Source organism: Crinia signifera, chromosome 12 (assembly GCF_055691185.1).
Source record: "Crinia signifera chromosome 12, ASM5569118v1, whole genome shotgun sequence".
NCBI classification, from domain to species: Eukaryota; Metazoa; Chordata; class Amphibia; order Anura; family Myobatrachidae; genus Crinia; species Crinia signifera.
In genome coordinates, this window is record NC_139228.1 from 41,467,445 (window position 1) to 41,484,271 (window position 16,827).

The 16,827-nt window shown below is 40.8% G+C and overlaps 1 protein-coding gene across 2 annotated transcripts in view; it reads right to left on the minus strand.

The window, feature by feature from the left end:
- MNAT1 (MNAT1 component of CDK activating kinase) overlaps nucleotides 1-16,827 on the minus strand; it is a 140,946-nt gene that overhangs the window by 100,163 nt on the left and 23,956 nt on the right. For both annotated transcript variants that reach the window (XR_014466189.1, XM_083166298.1), the window contains exons 2-5: nucleotides 14,194-14,346; nucleotides 11,722-11,795; nucleotides 10,318-10,421; nucleotides 8,833-8,973 (exon numbers count right to left, since the gene is read on the minus strand). Coding sequence is in view for 1 of the 2 variants with exons in the window: in XM_083166298.1 (XP_083022424.1) it covers nucleotides 8,833-8,973; nucleotides 10,318-10,421; nucleotides 11,722-11,795; nucleotides 14,194-14,346 (472 nt within the window). In the remaining variant the exon portion in view is untranslated. The remainder of the gene's footprint in view (nucleotides 1-8,832; nucleotides 8,974-10,317; nucleotides 10,422-11,721; nucleotides 11,796-14,193; nucleotides 14,347-16,827) is intronic.

Below are 16,827 nucleotides of genomic sequence, written 5' to 3' on the forward strand. Positions count from 1 at the left end.
CAATTAATGATCTGAAATTTTAGAAAAATACATTGAAAAAAATTATATCTCTAAAATAATTGAATAAATAAGAATTTTCAGCAAGGGAAAATCATGTGCTCTAATAAAATATGTACTGCAGCGAAAGGAAAATAATCCAGCAGGCTAAAGCAATAGAAGAAGACGGTCAGCCCAACACTGGAGGCAGTCATATTGCATGGGGAACATGAGAATGCAGCCTATCAGCAGAAAAGGAAACTAGTCACATAACTGATGGTGGAGCCGCAGACATCCATTTCAGTTTGGGTAACATCATTAAAAAAAAAAAAATAAGAGGTTGCCAGGTTCTAGAGATATATTCTTAACCCTTTGAGTGCCAAGTGTATTTTTCCTAATAGATGTGAAAATTGCCAAGCAAACATTTTTATTCATCAAAATTACCCGTAACGTTTATATAATTTTTTTTATACAGGTTTCATTTGAATTTATATATGTGATAGTGACACTGGCCTTTTTAGTATTTAGATATTTTACACATCTCTCAGAGATGTTGGCATTCAAAGGGTTAAAGCTGCTTCACCAAATAATACAGGACAGGAAATTTTATGGCACTTTTCACCCGAATCCGACGCTTGGGAGTCGAGAAATCAGGTGAAAAGTGCCAAATCATGAGTTTGGCCTCTGATTCCGATTCCATGTGCATCGGATAGTAGCCGGAGAACGTAAGTGTTGCACATAAGATTCATCGGATCTAGCAGCACTTGCTGGGGTCTCGATACGATACATCGTATGCATTCCTGCCTCCTGGGAAGCTGCTCTCGGACAGTTTAAGGGGGGGGGGGGGGAAGTCACACAAGTATATGGGGGCCTTCAGTTAGGGTATGCGGAAAGTCACTAAGATGTATCTATTAAACGGTAGTGCAGTTTTACGTTCTTATTAAATAGAAAAAAAGTGTTCCGCTTGTATGGAATTATTATACTGAAGCAACATTTGGGGTAACTTATGTACAACAGCTATATGGGGTAAATGGTGAACAAACAAACAATCAAAAGGGGTCTTATTAACCAAAACTCCCATTATTTTGCTTTCATTCATTATCTATTTATTAACAGTTTCTTATATAGCGCACACATATTCTGCAGCGCTTTACAGAGCATATTTGAACATTCACATCAGTCCCTGCCCCAGTGGAGCTTACAATCTACATTCCTACCACATGAACAAGCGCACAGACATTCTAGGGTTAAAATTTGTTGGGAGCCAATTAGCCTGCCACTATATTTTTGAATTGTGGGAGGAAAGCTGAGTACTCTGAGGAAACCCATGCAAGCACTGGGAGAATATACAAACTCCACACAGTTAGGGCCATGGTGGGAATCAAACCCATGACGCAGTAATGCTAACCATTAAACCATCTGTGATGCTAAGGCAAAGTAATTGTTTTGCAGAGCAATGCTAGGCCACTGGGGGCACTGGTCTACTAAAGATTGAAGCATTGTATCCATTTCACATCTAACATAAATAAATGCAAACCTATGGAAAGGAGAAGGATTAAACTACACAGTACAATGTTTCCATTTTACTTAACATTTAAGAGAAAATAATCCATGCTGATAAAGAGGCCATGTTTTTGCTTCAGATTCATTAAGTATTAGAATACAGCATGTGTTCTGTTAGAAGCCTGGAAGTCGGCAGACACAGAAAGAGTCAGGTCAAGGGAATCCATTTTTATTGGCTACACTGGTGTAGATTTCAGGACCACCAGAGCAAGGAAGCCAAGAGAGATAATGTCACAAGATCCTCATTGTCCGACTTCAATAACACACAAAAGCTTTTTATATGGCTGAGTGGAGCCTAGTGGAACGGGTAATTGTGAAATGGATAGAACCGCAAAGAGAAGTGACTATCAAGGTACTATTTTTAATTGTGTAAATAAATGATCTGGCTTCTCAGCAGCTAATGCACCTTAAAATCAATTAAAAGCAGAAAGAATGCCCTGATTGAGCAGTGCAGCTTAAGCAGGACATTCACCGATTTCCATTCATTTATCTTTCTAAATATAGCTCTCAGCAGATATAATTACATCTATGTTAAATTCCTATTAACTTCTGCAGCATTACACTAGCGAGGGAGACTGAGGACAAGACACCCAGCTGCATACACAACACGTCATTGTCACTTTCCGAGCCGTACACACAAACACTGAAATACATACTCCTGTTGCCAGCATTGACATCCAAGGCATGCATTGTAAAACATCTCTTGTTAAGGCTTAATACATCTGCCCCAATGAGAGTAATATGCGCAAAGAAATAGATCAATTGATTATCGTCCTACGATCTCCTGTCATTTTAGATAAGAGATATAACAATTGAATACCACCCAATGGGAGAAATTTACTAAGATGTGTATTCTACCTCAAATGTGATGTTGCTATTGGCAACCAATCAGATCTTGTCTACTATCTTCTAGAGGGTGCTAAAACAATAAGTAGATTCTGATTGGTTGCCCATAGCATAGCAACATCACATGTGAAGTAGAATACACATCTTAGTAAATTTCCCCCAATAGGTCAGTCCAATTTACAGCACAGCCCATTATTAAAAATAGCCAGTGATCGTTGAAGTGTGTATGGGAGCATCAACAAGTGGTATGTGACCAAATAATACGAGATTGTTTGGGCGTATGCAATATTGAACACTTCAAGCTCTAGCAAAGCATGACAACTCTTTGAATTTATATTGTGTGTACTACTAGCACCACTGCTTCTAAGTAAGCTCTGATGAGCAGGGCCCTCTCCTCATGTGCTTTTCTTAGAATATATCTCTGCCACTGTTATACCCATATACTTGTCCTAATTTGCATTTGTACTGTAAATCACAATTTTTCTTGTATTGATCTTTGCTCATATATGTATTTTCTGGCGCTGCAGATCCCTTGTGGCACCATATAAATAAGCGATCATAATAATAAGCCAAACTGTATTTTGGCATTTCTAGCCCCTTACGTACACATGGACAAGCGATAACATATTAAAATACATAAAAGCAATGGGACAGAACAATGGGTAATATCACATATCTGTTATATGAAAGCTATGCATACATTTTAAGAATCTCTTAATTCAGCATGATTTTCTCCAAACAAGAACAGAAATATACTTGAAACTCAAGTTCTGTTTCATGTTAAAGAAAAAAGTATTCATTTAAAAGATAAACAAAAATAGAGAAAAATAAAACTCCCCAAAGTTACTGCTTAGTAATGCTAGAAAAGTATCATCTTTCTTTCTTCCAAACAGGGGACACTGAAGACCAATGTGGCACAGCTGGTGGAGTCTGGGAACCTCTACAGTAGAATTGTCAGCACTCTCTTGCTAATCATATCCCATCTGCTATTATAAAGTCCATTTCTGACCCACGGGGGTTTCATATTGTTACTGCTAATGTAGCTTGAGCTTGGATTGGACAGAAATCTAGCATGGAGCAGAAGGTTCTGTGTCAGTGCTCTGACAACAGTCGGTTCTCCCCTCATGTGAGCTAATCGGGAGGGGCCAGATCACTGTACAGACAGTGAATCAGAGTTGAAGACTAATGTAGGGTACACACCAGAATGATCTGGCCCAAAATGACCTAACTTCGATACAATCTCGTAAATTGGGCATGTTTGGGGTCATTTCAGATCCGATCCTGAACCGATGCGCGGCCCATTTGAAAAACGACCATTCAAGTGGGTACGGGTAGCCATTGGATCGGATGCAGATTGTGAGCGGGTCGTAGCATCATCTAACGACCCGCTCACGAACTGCATCGTTCTGGTGTGTACCGGGCATTACAGGTGCAGGATATAGACTGGGTGTTTACCTAATAAACGCTACATTTTTATTTTTTGCCATGTAGAGGAGGCAACTGGAGGATAATCGGTACTTGCTGGATTTGCTATTTGCCCCCACTGGTGCAAAGGGGGCTCTCTAATAAGAAACCATTAACCCCTTGTCCCATCAAACTGTGAGAAACAGGAGGTGAGTTTTTCCTTTTAAACCCTTCCCATTTCCCTCTTCTGGAAAGCCCACCATAGGGGTGTTTATCCTATCTTCTGTACTCTATTCATTTTTGGTGGGCAAGACTGCACTATTGTTAGATTGCTTGTACATGTATTGTGTTGCATTCTTTTTCCCCTACCACAATATATATTGGTCGTTACCGGAGGTGAATTTACATGGCTTCAAAGCCACATTAATATTGTATTCAGACTTTTGCTAAAATTCTCAAATTGTATTTGATCGTTACTTACTGTATGTTTACATCAAATGCTACGGTCCATTAGTCAAAACGAAATCTTACACGGAGAACAGAACTACGGTGACAAAAGGCTATACCGGTGCCAAGAGTCAGGCTAAACTTACTGGCTCTAGGAGCCCTTTAGGAGACACTAGTTACCAGCCCATCAAAATGACAAAATAACATAACCGTAATGACAACGGAGTCCGCGCACACCCGAACAAAGCGTGCAATTTAATTCCACCCAGATTTTCACAAAGGCAATTTTAGAATTGTCCAGACATTTATTTATTAATAATGAAGAAAACCAAGAATCTCCTTCAGGCTTAATTTCTGCTACTCCTGAATAAGTTTCGGCATCGTAAACTAACGCTCAAGCTGGCGATACACTAGTGCGCTTTGGGCGTTTTTCATCTTATTCCGATTGATCAGACCGAGAATTTGGATGAAAAGTGTCAAATTGTATGTGTTTAAGCTCTAATTCTGATGTGCGGTCCTATATGCATCAGATCTGAGCCGGAGATTGTAAGGGCTGCACTATAGGATTTATCCGATCCTGTCGCCCGGGTGGTTCAAAGTGGATCGAATGTGACTTCTCCCCTCAGGAAGTCACATAGTGTATGGGGCCTGCAGTCTGTTGCGGAGGAAACCCTTGAATATAGGCTTTCAACCAATCTGTACAAGGATTTGTTTCTGCTTCCTTACACGGACCTCGCAATGCTACAATTCACCCAAAAGTGTCACCTGCCCACTCCATTATAATCCAGAGATGTTTAAATTATGATATCTTCTCATATACTGAGGATGGTTATAAACAGGATTCTGAAGTGGATGATGCAGGAAGATGACCAGCACAGTAAAGCTAATGCTGAACATTTGTACATGCAGCAGTGAGAAGGTCCCGTATTATTAAGGATGTGAAAACGCTCTATCGCAGAACACTTCACTGTTTAAAAGAAAGGCAAAACCAGGTACTAACATTTGAATCCTCTCCTAAGGGGGTTTAGTAGTGGTAGTAGTACATTTATAAGGCGCCACAAAGTGTCCGCATCGCCGTACATAGCAAACTAAAAACAAATTACAAGGTAACGTACAGGGTGTCTTGATAAAATACAGCAGAAATAGGGGTATAGCTGGTGGAACTAAAATCAGCATCAGTTCTGAAGTAGGTGTGGAAATTGTCGAGGAGACTGAAGATGAAGTAGAGGAAGGGAAGAACAGGGCAGGGGCGCTGGTGAGGTAAAGAGGTAGGGTGAGTACGTGAGGAAAGAGGGCCCTACTCATAAGAGTTAACAGACTAAAAGGAGGTGGGTGGACGAACGAAAAACAATAGGATAAGTAGGAACGGATGGAGCGGTAGGGTAGGCAGGATAGGAGGAGCAAAAGAGGTTAGGATACCCTAATGTAAGGGGTCAAAGGTCTAATTTCTAAGAGAATTACTAACTTAGCATTTTCGCAGGTGCACAAATCAAACTCCCAATTTAAAATCTTTCAATAAAATTTTGCATTTTTAGCGAGGTTCTTCGCTTATTTATGGCCATAAGTAATGGCTTGCCCACCGCGTCCATGTGACCTCATTAGTCGGGCAAGTCCCTAACATTTTGGGGGGTCACATGACGTCAGGGTCCACCCAGAATTCAGAGGACAGCATGTAAATGAAAAAGTCGGTGCAGGCTGAGTGACCATCGAATGGGTAAATAAAACAATTGAGGTCAAATCAACTTTGTGGACGATTGTAATGACACAGGGGTATACCTCAGTGAGGCTGCAATGGTCTCTCGACTAAAGTAGACCACCAGTACCAGTTGCTGCCATCACACCCACATACGTGCTCTTTGGTTACATTACTGGTATTCAGAAGGCGGCTGTGCTTTTTTTGTTCCTGAATTGAAGAAAAGCATTGCTATGGCAAGTATCTGTTAGATCTCCTTTCTTATGCCGGCCACACATCAGAAAGATATCGTTCCAACTAGCCAACTTTTATATATATTATTTATTTATTTATTTTTTTTTTTCAGAATGGGATGGCATTAGAGATTGATATAATAAATAAATACACATACAGTACCACCCATAGCTGTGTTGATTTTTCTTGATTAAAGGGTTTGCGCCTTGAAACATCAACACAGCGTTTGGGCGGTAAGTGTATTTATTTATAAAATCTGCCTCTAGTGCCATCCCATTCTGAACACCTGCACATTTAACATTCAGTTAATTTAGTAGAAAGGCCCATCCTCCCCCCCAGCAGTGACAGCAGCACACACCCCAACCCCCCCCCCCCCCAACAGTGACAGCAGCACCCCCATCCTCCCTCCAGCAGTGACAGCAGCACCGAACCCCTGTCTCCATCCTCCCCCCCCCAGCACTGACAGCAGCATCTCCTGTCCCAATCATTCCCTCAGCAGTGACAGCACCCCCATCCTTATCCTTCCCCCCAGCAGTGACAATAGGACCACCCCGACCTCCACCCAGCACTGAGAGCAGCACCCCGTTCCCATCCCTTCTACAGCAGTGACAATCACAAACATGTGCCTAACGTTATGAGGCTGGACTCCTCTTTTTCATGGTGTGATGCGTCCTCAAAATGTCGGGCACATGTTTGTGATATTGAGCATACGCACGGAACAATATTTTTTTAAAGATATCGCTTATAAGGGCTAAAATTAACAAATGTATTTTAAAAGGTAATCTAGTGTGTATGGGGCTTATGTTGCAACACTGAGGAATATTGTTACAAAGTATTTGCAATTAACAATTTGAACAGATACATGTAACTTTGAGGAGATTGCCTGGTGTGTGAAGCAGAGTTTCATTTAATTTCACTTTTTTACTTGCTTTCTACTACATAAAGGTGGAATTAAACCATTTTATTAAAATAAATGAAAAAAAAAAAAAAAAAATAGGCAGAACCTGCCCGCCCACTTCTGTGACATCAGAAGTTGGACAGAAGTTGGCTGAACTAAGAAGAAAAAAAAAAGTTTACTGGTTGGAAGAAAAGTTGGTTAGATGTGTGGGGAACTGTTTTAGCTGGACTGTCAAGTTGGATGGTTGGAGGTTTGAAGGGTTTTTAAAAAGTTGGACTGAAGTTGGTCTGATGTGTGGCCAGCATTACAGCCACACCGTAACAATAGGGTCCACTTCTTTGGTACCATAGAAAACAAAGGTACTAGTCCTTCCAGTTGTGGACATGTGTCACCCACCAGAGGAGGCAGAGGCCAAAGTAAACAGGCTTGGTCACAAACCATCCTGCCCCTAAGACCTATGACTGTTATTGCCCTCTTGAGGAATCACATGATGGCAGGTTGTCTTCTTTGCGCATACACGGACAGATGGTTTCCAAAAACTTCAGATAAGAGGTACTGTAACTGACATTGTAGACCTCTTAAGCACTGCACCAATGGAACTTCCATTGGATAACAAAAAGGCAATTGCTCTAAATAAGTCTGCTCTCTCTCTCTTTCTTAGCATTTAAACGTTATCAATTCTGCCCCTCTGTATCAATGAGATTTGAATTTGTATGAAAAATTATTTGTTATAGAACAAAACGTCTGTCCCATTTTAAATCTTAAATCCCTTAGCTCTCATCTTCAGGTAAAAGATTTAAATTGGGGATTCCACAGACTCATTACAAATGCTTTCAAATGAGAAGAATTCATGGCGTCAAGTGTTATCGGAGACAAATACCTGAACACTTCCATATGGAAAGGCCATCAATCTGTCCAGAAAACAGGCCCAAAATCCAGTGTCAGAAAAGATATATCACAAGGTCTGGAGAAATTACTTTTCTTGGAGCAAAAGGCTTCAGACCTTTTCAGGACTATTTCATTCCTTCAGACTAGATTAGAATTGGGTCCAAGACTAAATTCTCTACATGAACTGGTCACTTCGCTTTCTGTAATTTTTCAGTTAGACTGCAGTAGTGCTGGCAATTCAGGTTCATTTTTTTTTTTTTTTTTTTTACATAGGGGGCCCTTCACATCCAACCTCCCTTGGTACCCCCATTAGAACCTTGTGATTTAAATTTGCTTCCTTTGTATCAGTGGAGTGGTTGTATATTAATACAGAAAATGGGTTTCCTCCTAGCTAACTCTTCTGCTGAATTAATATCCAAGCCTGACACTCTATCCAGTTGGTTACCTTTCTTGGCTTTAGGAAAGAAACTATCCTTTCAGTAGTGTACCATAACCATAAGGGAAGTGTAGTTCTATCTGTTCTGTTAGTTTATAACTGACTTGAGTAACAGTATAATATATAAAATATATAGGAGGAGGAGCCTGCACTGACAAATGGACGGTAGAAGTGCCCATACTCCGCCTGACACCAACTGCGACCCAGAGCCTCCAAGCACGGTTTTGCCTTGTAAATGATTGCCACTTTAAGATTTCGGCCAGGTGTATCTATAGATTGTAAGCTTGCGAGCAGGGCCCTCCTACCTCCATGTCTGTATCTACCCAGTTTGTTTAATCACTGTTGTCTCCAATTGTAAAGTGCAACGGAATATGCTGTGCTATATAATAAACTGTAAATAAAGAAAGAAAGAAAGAAAGAAAGAAAGAATGCTCATATATAGTTTACCAGCTGATCCAGCAGCTCCTGCTTATTCTTTCGTTTCATCTTTTTCTGATGTTGTTCTTCTTTCTGTAGAAGGATTTTTCGTTGTTCATTCTGGTGTCGCTCGACCTCTAAAGCTTCCTCCAGCTCCTCCTGCTCCCTGTTCTGTGCATGAAACAACGAGAGCATCAGCAGAAATATATATTACTTTTGCATTATTGTTGCTGATGTCCAAGCTTTAGATGACAGCACATAACGAACAATAACAGTCTGTGGCAATGCCAAATAAAAAATTTTTTTTAGTACAGTGTGTTTAAAAAAAATGACAGCAGCGTCAGTCATAACAGTCATCACTGGTGAAATCATTTCTTAGGTAACAATAAAACCATTCCAAAATGTCCACAAAAGGCAGAGGGGGCTGGAGACTCAACCTTAAGGGCCGTACAGATTAAATGAACCTGCCGACGCCGATAACTTGCGGCAGCGGGACCCGGTGGGGGAGACCGGCATCGGCAAGTGCATACACACTTGCCAAAGCCGCACACAACCGACCGCGGTGGGAGAGAGACGGCGGTGCTGCCGCTGCAGCATGGCCATCATTAACAATGGGCCTCCCACATCCGGACATGCTGGATGAGAGAGGGGGGGTCATTAACAATGCGTGGGAGTGCGTGTACACACTGGACAATATTGTTGGCTGGCTGGAACAAAAACTGGTAATATTTGATATCTGACCATTTTTGTCAGTTTTCCAGTATTTCAAAGCAAATGGTCAACTGCCATTTGCTCCCATAAGTTACCAAGTTTTTGTTAGAACCAGCCAAATTGGACAATAAATCTTTAGGTGTATGGCCAGCTTAAAATGAAAAGATTTAGCATAAAGATACCTACTATATTCTCATTAATCTGTCAAGCTCATATCAAGCTAATATATATCTTAGAGAAGGCTAGATGGGCCAAGTGGTTATTATCAGCCATCAAAAAGTTATCATGTTTCAAAATTAAAATTTTAAAATCTCTGTTAAGCAGCCCATACACGCTGCGATCCCAGCGGGTCCGATGTGTGCTTTGAGGTGCGCGCTCCCGCTGCACCTCATCGCACAGTACAAAAAGTATGTGCTTGCACATAGTTTTCATCACATCGTAACGCATGCACAGGCAATGCAATGCGTGCTAGTTAAGTTCCGTATCGGGACGTGTATGGGCGGCATAACTCTTATGGGGCCTACACATGGGGCATTTTCTAAGCGATCTGATTTAATTTGACTAGATCTCTTAGAAAATATACCTACATTGCTCCATGTTGGTGCCATAGCGATAAGAGGCCTCGCTATCTAGTTAGATTGCAGGTCAGGGACGGTGTTCTTACTGGAGAACACTGGCCCTGACCGATCGCTCAGCACACAGCGCTGGCACTGCTTAGATCACTGAACAAAATCTCCCCGTGTGTAGGAATATCCATATATTAAAAATTATACAATACTGTCAAGCCACACCAAATGTACTAACCAGTTTTACTTTGTTTCTTTGAATTGTGTCTTTGTTTTCCTTTTGGTACTGATCCATTTTTCTTTTTGTGTCTTCGATATCCATATTATTGGTCAGGTTAAACACTGTTCAAGATGCAAAGAAAAAATATATACATGAATAAAAATACAATAAGCAAAATCGCATGATTATTAAAATACAATCATCAATCGTTCAATCTCATGATATTTGGCCTAAAGGCTTGACAACCAAGATCCTGAAACTTCAACCTGATCCATTTCATTCAGAAGACACTTCTCTTTTATTGACCTAAAGCATGGGTCGTCAAACTGTCACCCTCCAATCCCAGCATGCCTTGCACCAGTTTTGCTATAAGGGAGTGTTAAAACTGTGGCAAGGCATGCTGGGATTTGTAGTTTCACAACATCTGGAGGGCCACAGTTTGAAGACCCATGACCTAAGGAATTACATTATGGGAGTACTTGATGTCCAGACTTGTGAAGCCTATCCATAAATTGACCTAAGAAATAAGACAATAACCTAACACACATACACAAATATACATTTCCACATAAATGTATTCTCTGTGCGCTACAGGTTGCGTTACAAATACTGTGCAAGCGCTGTGTGACTTGGCAGAGCTAATCATCTTTGCATGGTCTTTTTCACAAAGCAGCGTGCACAATAGGATGCACAAGCAACTTCTGTGGATTAAAATATATATATCCATCCAAGAATTCGGATCACACTCTCCTCCAAAGGGTTCAAGCAACTGCTGGGGTGCCAAACTCAGTTATCCGGACCAGTCCAGTAACAATAATATATATATGGTCAATGATTCATTTCCAGTGTGTTTGAAATAAAGGCTAGGGCTGGGGTAGCCAACCCTAGCCCTCGAGAGCTACCAACAGTGCATGTTTTGCAGGTCTCCTCACAGAATCACAAGTGAGCTAATTAGCTCCATCTGTGTATCTTTTAAAATGTGTCAGTGATTAATGAGTGCAGCTGTGCAGCAGCTAGGTTGTCTGGAAAATGTGAACTGTTGGTAGCTCTTGAGGGCTAGGGTTGGCTACCACTGGACTAGGGTGTAGGGACTGACCCAACAGAGAGATAAACTATTTACTGGGTTTGTGGAGGGAGGGGCTGGATAGCAGTCTACATTAGCCACAGTATGTTGGCCATGCCTTCTCAAGTAGCACATCACCGCTATTACCATAATTGCTAACAAGATGGGAGGAGCCATTGTTCTCTCTTACCCAGGGAACTAAAATGATTAGTTACAGTGTGCCTAGTGGCTAGTAACTGAGTAGGTTGTAGTATTATGAAAAAAAAGCAGCTTCATCTGAGTATGTGATGGATACAATTAAAATTTTGGAGTAAAGTTCTCTTAAAACACTTAAAATCTTACTTCTCTAACACACTTACCTATTTCCTCAATTTCTTCTAAAAAATCATTGTATGCTCTCAGAGATGGAAAGTCTTCTTCACGCTTATTGTATCTAGCAAGAATAATTGAGAAAATTAACTATAGTTCAATAATTCAGCAACATGGAAGCTAGCTAATGGAAGTCTAATCAATACATACTTGCTTTATTAGATTTTCCTAATGTTAGGTGTCACTACCTAGTTCTATTAAATACACACACCAATGAAATAATTCTAGGATATATTCCAATATTACCTCTATTTCCTTCATTATGCTTTGCATTTCAACCTTAAAACTACTGAAGAATCCGGGAAGATCTTTGTTTTCATACAGACCCGGTATATTTACAACATAACACACTATGAGTACCGGTTGTGTTTCATTCTACATTGCAGTGGTAAATTTAGAACAAGAATCTGCAAGTGACAGATATAATGGGCCACACACTGCATTTACACCACCTCCTTTCCTCTTGCTTGAGAAATTCAGTATACTTTCATGGAAGACATGATATCTTTTTAAATAGTAGAATAAATTGTAAAGATTGTTCATATAGGCACAAAGCACTGATTTAAAATAATTGGCATAAAATAGCCAAAAATCGAACTACAAATTGTCACGGACTTGCAGTTCAGATCTAAAGGGCCCCTTACACTTGTGAGATTTTGTGAGATTTGATCCAATTCAGGTGGATTGAGTCAATTTATCTGACCAGATCTGATGTGCCTGTCTGACAAAATCTTATGTGCCTGATGTGTAGGACACAATCCACAATCCTGTGCCATTGGGTATAACCAAGAGATTGTAAGAGATTGATCCTCCTGCACATAGGATAAATCTCGAGTCAATCAGGTTCAATTTGTTGATCAATAAGTTGAACAAGTGTAAGGGGGCCTTAAGACAGGACTTCTTAGCTGGACTGATGAGGATTATAGAATCCCTTGGAGGTTAATTAGAACTTCTGCTCATATAGGGGTGTATTCAATGTGGACAGCGAGGGGGTTTTCATGGCAAGGATGGCTTGTTTCGGTGAAGATCGTTAAAAACAAGCCATCCACGCTGTTTAAGCCCCTCGCCCTATTCTATATTCAGGGGAATCCTCGCCGTCCTCTGAGGATTCCCTCGAACGGCAAGGTTCGCGGCTAATGCAGTGAGCCTGTTGATTAGAGCCGCGAGCCTCACCATTTTCACAGCCGCACTCACAGTTTCCACCTCGCTTTTTAGAAATAGCGAGGTGGAAACTGCGAGTGCAGGGGGTCAGTTGAATACTGAGGGCGGGCTATGATGGTGAGCAATAGGCACTGCTTGCTGTCATAGCTCACCTGATCATAAACTGGTCAGAAAAGCTGTAAAGGACTTGCTCACTGGAGGCATTGACCAGACAACTTGAATCAAGCAGCCAGCTCCTGGAAACAAGGAGAGGAGCTCAACTCTGGACCTGAACCTGAAGTCTGTGGAGCTGGAACCTTCTTCCTTGAACGGAGCGACTGACTGGAAACCGATAAAAAGGTCACTTCCTAGGAACCAGTGTAGGACGATCTGGACGTGTACCCTAATTGAAGGATACAAACCAGGAAAACACACACACACACAGCACCCAGGGCAAGCCAAACCACTGGAAACTCACAACAAATTTCAACCACCAGCAAATGGAAACCTAGAGAACAAAATCACCACTATCACTGGTACCATCAATGGTCTAGTATACTAGAGTTGAACTCAGAAGCTGGTGTAAGGTCCCATGTATACTTGCTGAGAGGTGAAGCATAGGGGAGTGTGGTAGTTCCAGACGTCAACAGGTATTCTAAGGGAATGCTTATAGGTAGTGAGATGGAAACAAGTCTGTGGGAACCCACAATGAGCAGGTGATATGACAAAGTAAGTAACTTGCTTTGAGACTCACAGTTAGTAAAGAGGTCCAGTGAGGTAACTGGCCAGATGATTGTAATACAGTAGGGGACAGTAGAATTAGCACTTCAGTCAGACGACGGTAGTGCTGGAAGAAGTTCAAGCTAGTAACGGGAGTGCTGGACACATGTAGATAACAGGAGAGCTGGGTCAGCATTACCGGTTGAATACCGTTTAATAAATCAGCACCACCAGTTCTAGACCATTCCAGTAACAGCACTATCAATCCTAGTCCAGTGCCAGTCCTCACTATAATCAGAAGTAATCTATGAAGAGTTGACAAGCCAGCACCTAACCCTCTCCTGGTTAATCCCAAACCGTAACATTTTGTCGATTCTCACAAGAGACAGAGAAAACTCTCTGAAATTCTCTCCATGGAGACCAACTGAACTTTCTGAAACTACTCTTGCCGGAGACAGAAAGAACTCTAACACGTGCCTACTCTCCCTGAGTTTCCTGAAGGCAGGCAAGTATTGACATTTAACATGTCAGTAAGGTAACCTTTCAGTCTCAACTGTTACAAATACAAGCATTCAAAGGACCAGGCAGAAAGAAAGACTCACATTTTCAATATTTTTTTACGAATCTCCACTTCTTTATCAATTGTAGGGTCTTCAAACAGCTGCACTCGGAAGTTGCTCTTCCTGAGTGGAGTATTGCATTCCTGACAAGTACCAGAACCTCGGACGAACAGCAGGTCAACACAGCTTTCACACCTAGGAGAGCAGAGTAAGCAATATTAAAAAACATACATTTAAAGAAAACACTTAACAATCACAATGATGAAACCACTTTAATAGGTATTAGGAAGTATTGCTGACCATTTTCCACTATTCTACTAAAAAGAGTGTTGTACCAGGATCCTGGAGTTCCTGTAGTATTCAACTGTCTAATTCTTTATGGCCTTATGTTCTCAGTTTTAATATAGAGATAAAAGTGTACCGACGTTGAGAGAAACCATGACCCCTGTACACATGTATGATTATGTTTGTGATAATAGGACTGCATGTGATAAGGGGTAGTGACATGATGTGAGCAATGGAGCAGAAGGAAGTCACAGTCTGAGGGGATTATATAGCTGAAGGAGCAGGGTCCCCAACAGCACATATTCTATCAAGAGATGAGTGATGTGTTAGCAAGGAGGGTTACATGTGACATGGACAGTGACATGATGTGAGTATATCATGAGGCATGTGTCAATGAGGATAGGGTTGCATGTGACTGGGGCAGTGATATGATGTAAAGTAGGGATGACCATCGGTGGTAAACATTGATGGTATAAAACCATTCACAGGGAAAATGATCATCCTTGCTCTATGAATTACTTTGCTGTCCGCCAATGAAAGCATGGGGCAGAGCTTTGTGGGAACATGGGGGGCAGAGCTGTACACCGCATTAAGAGGAAAAAAGAAAGCCAAACCATTGGGGGTCTTTCTACCATCGATTGTAGAAAACCAATTTTGCCAACACATTGCCCGGCCTAGGATAGAACGCAACTACCCCCTCCAGCCCTTTCTCTTTAAGCTTGTGTAAGTGGCAGAATCAAGGATCGCTGAATAGGAGCATATGGTTTTTTCACAAAGTACACAACGCTGGGGTAGTACTCACTGTGCACCCGGCCAAGAATGCACAATAAGGGTTTCCGTACTTCCTTACAAGTTCAAAACGTATCAATAATAATAATAATTCTATTTATATAGCGCTCTTTCTTCAACAGCTTTTAAGGTTTTACCTATACAATGTAATTTATGCTATAAAACACACATCACTTAAACTCAATAAGCTTAGTAATCGAAATTGCCAAATATTATAGCAGTACAAATAGCTGCGATAGTCTGCAGTAGAGTTCTGGATAGGTAACCTAATAATATACAAGTACAAATAGCTGAGTTATTAAAAATGTGAGTTAATTAAATAAATTCATGGGTCGCTCTATCAAAATGCTTTTGGCATTTAAGATGAGTGGAGAGGCATCAGCCATGCTTTATCTTGAGAAAGGATAAGAGAGGGTAACTGGCAGTAATCAGAGAGGTTTATGGGTTGCTCAGCCTTGAAGTAGATAATATACAGTATGGCATTACAGCAACCAGTGGGAGGATGAAATATTAGTGAAGAGTATGTTGTTGGATACTGACCAATCTGCAGGAGCCTTTCAAACCCGGCGGCACTACAAATCAGATGACACTACACCATAGAGATAATCATGTACCTATTGCAATGCCAATGGCACCTGCACGGATTTATCCAAAATGACATTGCAGTGCTTTCACAAACGCACAAAGCTTTGGTTCCACACAAAGCCAATGAATAGTCTGCAGACCACATCAAAGTGATGGGACTTCACAGTACAACATAAAACAGGTTTTTGCATGTTTGTTTTGCAAGGTGTGCATTTTCTTTTTGTGATTATTGCACGAATGAAACATACCTCAATAAATATGTCTTTCAGCAGGTCTACATTAATATTTACCTGCTGGGGAAAATATATTCATTTATCAGTCACTATATTGAAACATTGTTCTTCAAATCAGTCAATAAACCAGATATCCATCCAAAAATGTTCTTGGATGGTGCAGGAGTGAGCAGGAAAACCGAAATAAAAACATTTTCCATTTCCCTGTGAGCTTTAGTCCTATCAAGTGGGGATTTTAAGGGCAGCTTACTATTTTTGCTCGCATTAAATATTAATAAATTTCATTAATAAAAGGAGGCGATTCAATTTAGCGGCTGCTTGGGAAAACTAATTTGCAACTTGTATATTGCCCACATCGCAACTAATTTTCATGAAACCTGTTCCCGCATGTCTCAAAATTCAATGGTAAGCGGCCATTCCTGGAAATTGTGGTAATATTGCACATTCATCTTACAATGTGCAACCGGACAGAAGTGCATGAAAAAGTGGGGAAAGCACTCTTTACCCCCGAAAAGTTGCAAAAAATCCTAGAACAGCATTGGAAGTTAGTGACCATAAGCATGTATTGGCTGTTCTTAAAAGGATTCAAAAGCTACATTTTTTAAATTTTGACTTTAGTAATGGAGGGATGGGCTGTGAGTATACTCCAGCAAATTGAGGGAACTATTTATCTTGAAAAGTTGGAAAAATCTTTCACTCCCACCTGAAAGTACAAAAGAACTATCCCTTAAAAGCAAAACCCCACATCATTTGCCCTATTTTTGTGAATTTTAAAGAAATTTTC